A 9,495-nucleotide genomic window follows, 5' to 3' on the forward strand; every position below is an offset into this window, starting at 1 on the left:
TTGGAAGATTTTAATGTTCTTGTTTTATGAAAATTAATTCAGGTGGTCCTAGAGCTGGTCACTCTATCCAGGGGATGCTGACTCTAGTGTGGTTTCCAACTTCTGTGTGAAGAGTACATACAATGTAACGTACTTCCAGCTACCGTGGGGGAGGTTCTTGAAAGAAATGACTGGGTGTGTTTGCAAAGTCTCGCAGAATGCACCCTCATGGGCCTCCGAGAGCTTGTGAATTTGTTTAGAATTCTAAAATCTTATTTGCTTGTGGGAATGTAGTTCGTGTTAAGCAGAATATGTGATATGAAATACAGGGTAAATGAGCTTAGATAGCTCTTCAGGCCAAATATATTACTTGAGTATTGTAGCAATAGTAGAGTAGGTGAGAGCTGCCAGTGCTGCAAGAGAATATTGGGAGTTCGCAGTTGCTGACCACTGCCAGCCAGAATTTAGACGGCTTAGCTGTGGAGTGTTGAAACAAGGATGGCTACTGAGCACAGATTTTTGCCTGATGTACTGCAGGTAGGAACCTGCTCTCTTTTGGAGGAAGGGCAATGATAAAATACCAGGTAAACGAGCTGAAGGACATCTACTTAACTTGTTGACAGCATGGTTAATACAAGGAGAATTTAGTCGAGATGAGCCCATTTGTCCTAGTATGAGCTGGACTTTTCTTCTTCCCTCTCTGGTGCAATAATCTTCCACAACAATCAAGTCATATTATTTCAGCCATTGTTATATGACAGTTTCATCCTTTTCGAAAAAGATGTGGAAAAAGGCTTCTGGGAATGTTTTCTTTTAAAAGTGAGATGTTACATTAAAATAAAATGTTTCTAGAATGAAATTTGCTCGTGCCCCATAGAGCTGCACAGGGGAGCACTTGGGGGTCCCGGTTGACATGCAGTTAAACATGATTTAGCAGTGCACCCTTGTGGCAATAAAGGCTAGCAGCATACTGAGTTGTATTAAAGGAGTGTAGGTAAGTGGTTACTGTTCCACTCTCCTTGGCACTCTTGAGGACACAGCTGGTTTTTAAAGTATCATCAAAGCTTTGGATGGAGATTTTTCAAAAAGCACGTAGATAACTAAAAAGATGCCAGTCCTCAGAGCGTTGTAATGAAATATCAGGGTGCTTCCTGTTCCTACCCACCTGTTTGCAGAGAGTAGAAAGAAGAAAAATACATATAGTAGAATAAATACATGTATATCATAGCTATCCTATATCAATTGAATATGGATTGGAACTAGATGATCTTAAAGGTCCCTTCTAACCCAAACGATTCTGTATGTGCTGTAATATATAATGCATGTGCTAGAATGAAGAAAACTGAAATAGGAGGATGAAAAGATAATCTGCAGTTCAAGAAAGGTTAATTCTCCTATTGTCCCTTAAAAGGAAAATCTCAAAAGCATCCTTAATGTCCATAATCACAAATAATTTAAACTCATAGTTAATATTAGAGCCCTACAGATAAGGAAGAGGCACATACTGGTTCAATTACCTTAAGTGCATATTATAAATTATATGTATTATGTTGTATTTTGATTCAAAATACTGTTATTATAACACTGACACTATATGATAATTTCTTAAGTGATCAACTTGAACTTTTATTTATACATTCATATTTTAATGTTGGCAGGTGGAAACTTTCTCAGATTCTTTTACTGCTAAAATCACCACTACGTAAGATGCATCCAGACCTGTCTCCTCACCTGCACACTGAAGAATGTAACCTCATTATCAGTCTGCTCAAGAAGTGTCACAAGGAGGTAAGGAGTTCTGAGCAGAGGAAAGAGTGGGTGGGCTGGGGAAACAAGTGGCAGAAAATTGGTGAGATTATCATACAATCATGGAAAAATCTCCAGTAGGCAGAGCAGCCATGAAACAGAGCTAGCATGTTTACACTGGTAAAGGTATCTGACAACTGCTTGTAGAACTTTGCCAGTGATTTCAGTAGGGAATAAAATATACCTTAAAACGTCTTGTGTTAGAGCTTTACAATGGTGGGCTGCGTTGAAAATTGAAATAATTTTCGCGTGTTTTAGCCTGTGTGTTTGTTGCTCACAGAATGTTCACAGCACTGCTGTACACCAGCTGCCTGCAGTGCAGATGCACTATATGTATATATCTATATATGCAGGTATGCTGGTGTGCCTTACACTCCATGCTTGCAGAGCTAAATGTGAATTAACATTTGAATATTCCTAGTAGGCATGCACAAAGGCATGTAAAATACCTAATTATCTTCAGGGAACTCAAGGCTCTTCATTGCTGTGCTACAGAAACTTCATCTCATTCATTCAGAGGTTGTTTTTTAATTTGTTCTATAGTAAACTTCTGGACATAAATGAGTCAGCCCCTGACATGTAAGTTATCTGCAGCACTGGTGCATTACTATTAATTATTCTTCCAGTTCTCTCAGTTAATGTAAAAGATGTTCTGAACAGATGTACTTCTGTATCAAGTTTAATTTTCTAGCTTGCTCGGGGACAAAAGTATATTTGAATGTTTAATAGAATTCAGTGGTTTATACCATCTCATGCAATCTGCAGTATTTTCACCTCCATGTTCAGCTGTGGTTTATAATTTTTCATAACACAATTATCCATAAATTGGAAGACAAAACATATTTAGCCTTACTGTTTTCTTAAGAATTCTGAATTTTTCTTTTCCAAAGTGCTTACAGAAATAAAAACAAGGCTGACAATATGTGAAATATGAGTGAAGATACTTAGTGTGAAAGCAACGTAACATTTTTTGAAGGTCTGGTTTTAAAGTAGCTAAACTAATGTTTAAAAAGCTTGTGTAGTACCTGATTTCTTATAAATTTAAAATGATAACAATGTAGGAAGCAGAGTTTATAACTAAATTTTAGTATTAACAAGTATACTGTACCAGGCTTGTTCAGTACATTTTCATCTGTTACTTTGTACTACAATGTTTTGAAACGTAAGCAAACTGGAATTGGTCAGTGGCATTCATGGCATTTTTCATACGGTTGTCTCTCTGTTCCTATGCACTGTGTAGGTACCTTAAATCTAAGACGTGCAGTTCTTGTGTAGAACAGAACATCACCAAGCTGAACTGTAACTTATCTGACTACCTTGAGTTTAGTAGAGAACAAGAACTGAATGCTATACTTGATTTCTACAGCAGCGATTCAAAGTGATCTGCTGCCTATTTGACTTACAAAGATTCTGGGAGCAGCAGTAATACATTCATACACAGGTTCTGTTTTCTCATTCTGCTTTGCAGTTGGTCCCTTTATGTGAGGATGGGCTAATTTTGTCAGTCTTAAGCTTATCTATGAGCGCATATTTGTGCTTCTCAGAACAGAGTGAAAACTTTCACGCTCGTTTAAAAGGATCGATAATTTTTGTTTAAAATTAAGGTAGATGTACTGAAATAAAATTCACTGAAATCTGAAGAGTTTGTGATCTTAATTATAGTATTTAGTGAGTATCTCCTATTTTGTAAAAATACCAAAGAACCTTCATGTGTAATTTAAATTAATACTGAGGACAAAAAAGCCTTATCTTGAATTCCGTATCCTGTATTTGTGTTTTCACAAAATTCAGTCCATTTCTGATCAAGATCCCACTGGTTACTTTAAGTCTTATATCTGGTGGAGAGTATCTGTGGTTAATTCTTATTTGATGTCATTTTGTTTTTTTTAACAACTCTGCTCCTGGGCCAAGCACATGCCTTATTTTTGTAGACAGCTGCTGAAAGAAATGCATATTGTCTCACAGTCATATTGCTGTAATGGGAATAATAACTATTTTTGGAAGACAGATTCCTTTTTCCTCAATCTGAGCTATGAACAGTTGACAGTTAAGGAGTCTGGCTAAATAAATGTGGATTCAACTCACTGTATCAGTAAGGGTAGAGTTAGCTTGGAATGTGGAGCGCTCGCTTTGAAATCAGGCACGATAGTGTAAGAATAGAATAAAAAGTTAAATCTGCATAGCTAAAATAAAAATGTTTTAAAAGCAGATTCAGCTTTCAGTAAAGCAACCCTTTATCCCATGCGACTGCTTCAGTGTCATCTGATGCCCTTTATAAAGCAGAGAGATATAAACAAGTTAATTATAGCACTGCCATAGTTAAAGACTATGACAGACATCTATTAACGCACACTCCCAAGTTCAGCCGTGTTCTGCTAGCTGACATCTACCTTGCCCACTACTTGAACTCTTACTAGTGTTCAGCGTGTCTCTGAATCCGTCTAGCTGCTCATCAGCCATGGAAATATGCATCGGTTTCCCTGATGCAAACTGGGTAGCACTTAGCTATGCATCTAGTCTACAGCTGAGCTGTGTCACAAAGTGAATACATTCTTGAGGTTTGGAGAAACTTTACTCCCCTCCCCCCCATGCTAGTTCTAACATTTCAGTCATTTATGTCCAGTGGATGCATCTTCTGGACCCACAGCACCTCACATTTTTCGCATAGCTGGGATAATGAAGTCCTTTGCCTGTAGGTCTTCCCACATCTTTCTAAATTGCAAATGAGTTCAGAACACAAAGATTTGTGTGTTAGTGAAGCTAGTGCTAAATGAAATTTATATAACTGAGTCCTTGATCAACCAAGTGTATGTTCTACATCTAGACTCGATGACTTCAGTGTAGGTGTTGAATTTCAGTCTGATTTTACAATATGGTGAGTACCTTAAGCTTTCTGCAAGAGCACAGAATCACCGAATGGCCAGGGTTGGAAGGGACCTCAAGGATCATGAATCTCCAACCCCCTGCCACATGCAGGACCACCAACCTCCCCATTTAATACCAGACCAGGCTGCCCAAGGCTCCATCCAACCTGGCCTGCACACCTCCAGGGATGGGGCATCCACAGCCTCTCTGGGCAGCTGTTCCAGCACCTCACCACCCTCTCTGTAAAGAATTTCCCCTGACATCCAACCTAAATCTTTCCTCCCTCAATTTAAAACTGTTTCCCCTTATCCTGCTAAGATTGAGGTTATTTAAATGAGAAGTAGCTCTAGCTCCTAGCTACACAGTAAAAAAAAATTAAAGCATCATTTTCCACAAAAGAAGTGGAAAAACAAGCTAGGATATATTGCAAAATGCAAGTGTCTTTTAAGAAATGTAGGGGTTTGGAGGAAGAATTTCTTGAATTGTTGTTCTTTTTCCTTTCCCTAATTTACTAGCACAATGTTCTGAGGTTTTTTGGCTATTGCAATGATATCGACCGTGAGATGCGGAAGTGCTTAAAGAAAGAGGTAAGAAATAAATTTAACTCATTAAATAACTAATAAAAGGAAAAAGTCCGTAGGATAGAAAATGTTGTTCTTTTACTAAGCAGTACAAATCAGTGAATAGACTTTGATATGTAAGCCCATTCTGGGTTGGGCACTTTGGACCTCATTTATATGTTTTTGGGGGGATAAATTTAGCAGGAAAATTGCATAAATGAAGCTTGAAATTGAAATGGTGCTGAGACCAATCTGAGCTAGGAACATGCATCTCTCTATTTTTGGCAAGATTTGGCCCTGAAAGTAATAACTGGAATCACAGAGGGTGCTGTTAAAGGCAGTATTTTCCTGTGGAGATGTAAATGTATGTGCTGACACTTTACAGTGTTTTTTCTTTTCAGATTGAAAGTCTTGAAATAATTGCAGAGTACAATTCTGAATGATTACTTCCTGCACAAAACTTTGTTAAATAATAGTTACTTTTTGAATCTCTTAAACGAGATGGAAGGTTTAGATATGTCATTACAAATAGTGCAGTTTGGATGGGTATCTGGCTTTAACAAATAACATGGACTATATTTGGGTATACTAACAAAATACACGTTTTTTAACCTGCATTTAATACTGCAAATAAGAACTGTCACTTCAAAGGTTGCTTCTGATCAGAACAATTTGGGTCCCTCTTTACCCATCTTCCTTCTATTACTCTGTGGGAATTAATTTCATCTACTTGTGTCGAATACCATTCCCCTCCAAACTGTAGCAGGCATTTGGAAAACAAGTTTCATATAACCTTATTTTTCTTTCTTCCATTAAAGCTATTACACTGTAATGACTTCTTGAAGGCTATGTTTCTTCACCTGAAAATCTGGCTACACTGCTATTCTATTACTGTGAAGTCTCTGTTCAAAAGTCCTGTGAGAAGCTGTTCACAGGTATAGAATAGATACAAAATAGGCACAGATGAAATTGATAGAAGTCCATTGTGTGTTCTACATAATATCATAGGAGAATTGGTGGAAAAACAAATATTAGCAATATGGCATGGGGGAAAAAAATTAAGCATTCTGTTAACGTTAAGTGATGTTTCATGCCTTTCTTTCAGTTGTAAAACAGTCAGTATGATGAATGAAAAACTGGGAACTCTTTCCAAAATCCATCTGCTTAGTAGTCTATTACATTATGTAGGGAATTGTGCATTTGTGGTTTCCTTAGTCTTTCATATTAATTATTAAAAAAATTAACAAATATATGCTCTAAGCTAACACCAAGAGTTATTTGCATCTCCTGACATATATACCAAATCTGTACAATTTTTTTTTCATTTCTTTTTAGCCATTAAGAAGGTTTCATTTTTGGCTCTAATGAAAGATTCTTCAGTCTTCAGACTCCTGCTAATGCAGGAGCATATTTCAAAGATAGGCTTCACATTTGAGATACACACATGAATGCTTTCTTGATGTTGTTCACAATGGAGTTCCATTTCTTTTATTTTTTTAAACTGTACAAAAAATTACCCTAACTCAACCCATATTTGCCTTTGTTCCTTTCATCTTGGTACATTGCTTTATCTGTGCATATAATTAATGACCGGGATCAAAAATAGACCAAGCCTGTGATGACAAATTCATATTTCAGAAGGCAGGCACACATGTTAGTCTGCATCTTTTAAAAGGAAAAGAGCCTGATCAGTGCTTTAGAATAGCATTAATGCAACTTTTTTTCTAGTTTGTGTGAAGTGTAGCTGTCAAACTTAAGATGGATATGTAATTAACTTCCTCCACAAGATTAATGGAATCTTTCTTTATTAGGATGTTCTAATACTCTTTAGCTTAATAACCTCTAACTTAGAAACTTGTGTTTTAATAAAATAAATGTTAATTTCAAAGTAGAAATGAATGGCTATATAGATATGAGGAATTACATATCTAACATTAGTTAAAGATATTGTTTCTGATCCTGAGTAATAAAGGCTCTGTATGTTTCAAATCTGACTTATCAGTTTGGTGGGAATAGCTGATCTAATAATTTCCCTCCTCTGTCTTCCAGTATGAAGAAAAAAGGGCCAGGAACAAGGAGTTGCGTCGGAAAATAATTAATGCCCACAAAAACTTGGAGAAGTGAGCTGTACCATACATGGACAATTGCATCTCAATAGGGACACTCACTTGAAAATTGACAGAATATCTCTTTCAAGTTGCCAATATTCAACCTGTGGTTTGTGAAACGGTGGAAAAATAAATGTACCTAAAACATACTAATTTCCAGAAACGTAAACTGAATGTGGGAAAAATAAACTGATTGCTCACAAGTTAATTTTTGGCCTCAAAAAGGCACCTGTTGTGACAACTCTTCATTCTGTTATAATTTTGTTATGACTATTAAGTAATGATGTATCAAATATCAATGTGTGTGGAGTATTATGCATTCAAAGCTGCAGCATTCCCAATCCTGTGTTGAGTTGCATTTATTCCTTCACAGTTAGTAGTTTCTCTTTCATCTTTTTTTCCTCGCAAAATGCTGAATGGTTTATCACAACACTATGAAGAGTGAATGAAAACATTGTTTAAATGGATTACTATAAATGAATTTCAAACCAATGTGGCTTGAAAGTGAAGATGGCCTATCAAGCAATTAGTGGAGCTCTAGTATTTTTTGCTGAAGCCAAAATGACAAAATGACCATTTTCCATTGAGAACATTAAGAATTCCTCCTGCCAACTGTAAGCACAGAATAGACTGCCATAAGTTAACTTGTTTATCATACGTGATGCAGATTGCTTTAGAAACTCAGAATGGAACTTTTTCAGGGATTCTAAAGCACTGCCTTGATTTATACTGAGTACAGTCAGAGTCTGCTGAGCACTGCCAAAAATAAAGCTAAGTTGTTCATCTACGTACGCTCGTACAAAGGGGGCGTCAAGTCATGATTACTGCTGTTGGAGAAAAACTCGGGTTAGAAAATGCGTCTTGTCTTTCAGTTGCTCAAATCAATGAGCAGTGTGCTAGTCAAGCTGCCTCGTTAGCTACAAGTGTTGTTCTGAAGTGTCTAACTGCAGAAAGTTCTGAACGTGTTTCTGAATGCCAAGAATTTCATGAGGATGCTGTGTTGGTTTATGCAGCAGTGGAGCTGCTTTGTTGAATGTCTCTTGGATTTTTCTTTTGTTTTTTTTTAATGACTTTTCTGTTTTGCTTAGCAAAAAGACTCCTTAAAGTAAATTTTATTGAGCTAAATATAAATAAATCTCTTGAAGCTTTTTGAGGAAAGAGTGTCTGCTGTCAATGAATGCAGCAGTCTGTGTATCAATGCTAGTTCTTGTAACAGTCTTACATTTAGTTCTTGCATCTGTTTTGGAACAAAGCTGTATTTTGAAAGATTAGTTAGAAGTATTTGACTTGTTTTTCAATACATGGATGGACCCAGTAGTGTTGGTAAAGCTTGACTGCAAAGTTATCCGTGTAGAAGGTGAGAGTTCCATGAAAAACTGAAACTATTACTGCAGTATGTTTTGATGTGCTCTCTACTTTCTTAGGATAAATAAATGGTATGTTATATAAATTAAATGCTCTAGTGGTTGGAAATGGTGCAGTTGGTGTTATAAGGATACTTTTGAAGAGGACTTCATAGTGGAGTTCCCAGAATGGGAACTTTGAATCTTTGACCGAACTTCCTTTTGTGAGGACGAAACATCTTAAGTAAGATTTGGTGTTGCCTGGAACCTATAAATAGAGAATTGTCTTAAAGATTAGGTTGAGAGGCTAATACCTGAGTGTAAAAGCACCGATGCTTTCTTTTATTCTTTTACCAGATTCTGTGATTCCAGATCTTTCACTAAATAGCAATAAAATAAGAACTGGAGAGATGCATAACATTGTGAGTATGCAGTCGTACTTCCAAGGATCAGTGCATTTAACAAATGAAAGCCCAAGTGTTGTGCACTGTTCATGACTTTATTTTCTCTTGCTGGGAGATCAAATGCTGACATCTCTTCCTTCAGAAGGAAAGCCTGCTGAACAGCATAATGTACGTACGAAAGAGCAGGGCTAGCTCTTGCTCTAGTGTTAAACTCTGACTGTGAAGATCATTGTACTGGTGCTCAATTCTACTAGGAATAGCTTGGAACATTAGTTACCTGTCAGGGGAAATTAACATGAGTTATACTGCAGTGAGTGCTCAGTGGCTAGCTTGCTGTAAATTAACTCAGCACACCCTTCATCTGCAGCGCGTGCTCTGGTGCAGCATAGCTTGCTGTGCCTCACAAATGTAATACTGGAGCAAAAGCAGC

The 9,495-nt window shown here is 37.0% G+C and overlaps 1 protein-coding gene across 1 annotated transcript; it reads left to right on the top strand.

The window, feature by feature from the left end:
• Positions 1 to 1,686: 1,686 nt before the first annotated feature.
• CMC2 (C-X9-C motif containing 2) lies at positions 1,687 to 7,334 on the top strand (the record flags this gene model as incomplete). Its single annotated transcript, XM_079541241.1, has 3 exons — positions 1,687 to 1,767; positions 5,166 to 5,237; positions 7,260 to 7,334. The coding sequence occupies 3 exons, from the start codon at positions 1,687 to 1,689 to the stop codon at positions 7,332 to 7,334; spliced, it is 228 nt and encodes a 75-aa protein (XP_079397367.1).
• Between the last annotated feature and the right edge of the window lie 2,161 nt (positions 7,335 to 9,495).

The sequence above is a fragment of the Tetrao urogallus genome, assembly GCF_951394365.1.
Source record: "Tetrao urogallus genome assembly, chromosome: 12".
NCBI classification, from domain to species: domain Eukaryota; kingdom Metazoa; phylum Chordata; class Aves; order Galliformes; family Phasianidae; genus Tetrao; species Tetrao urogallus.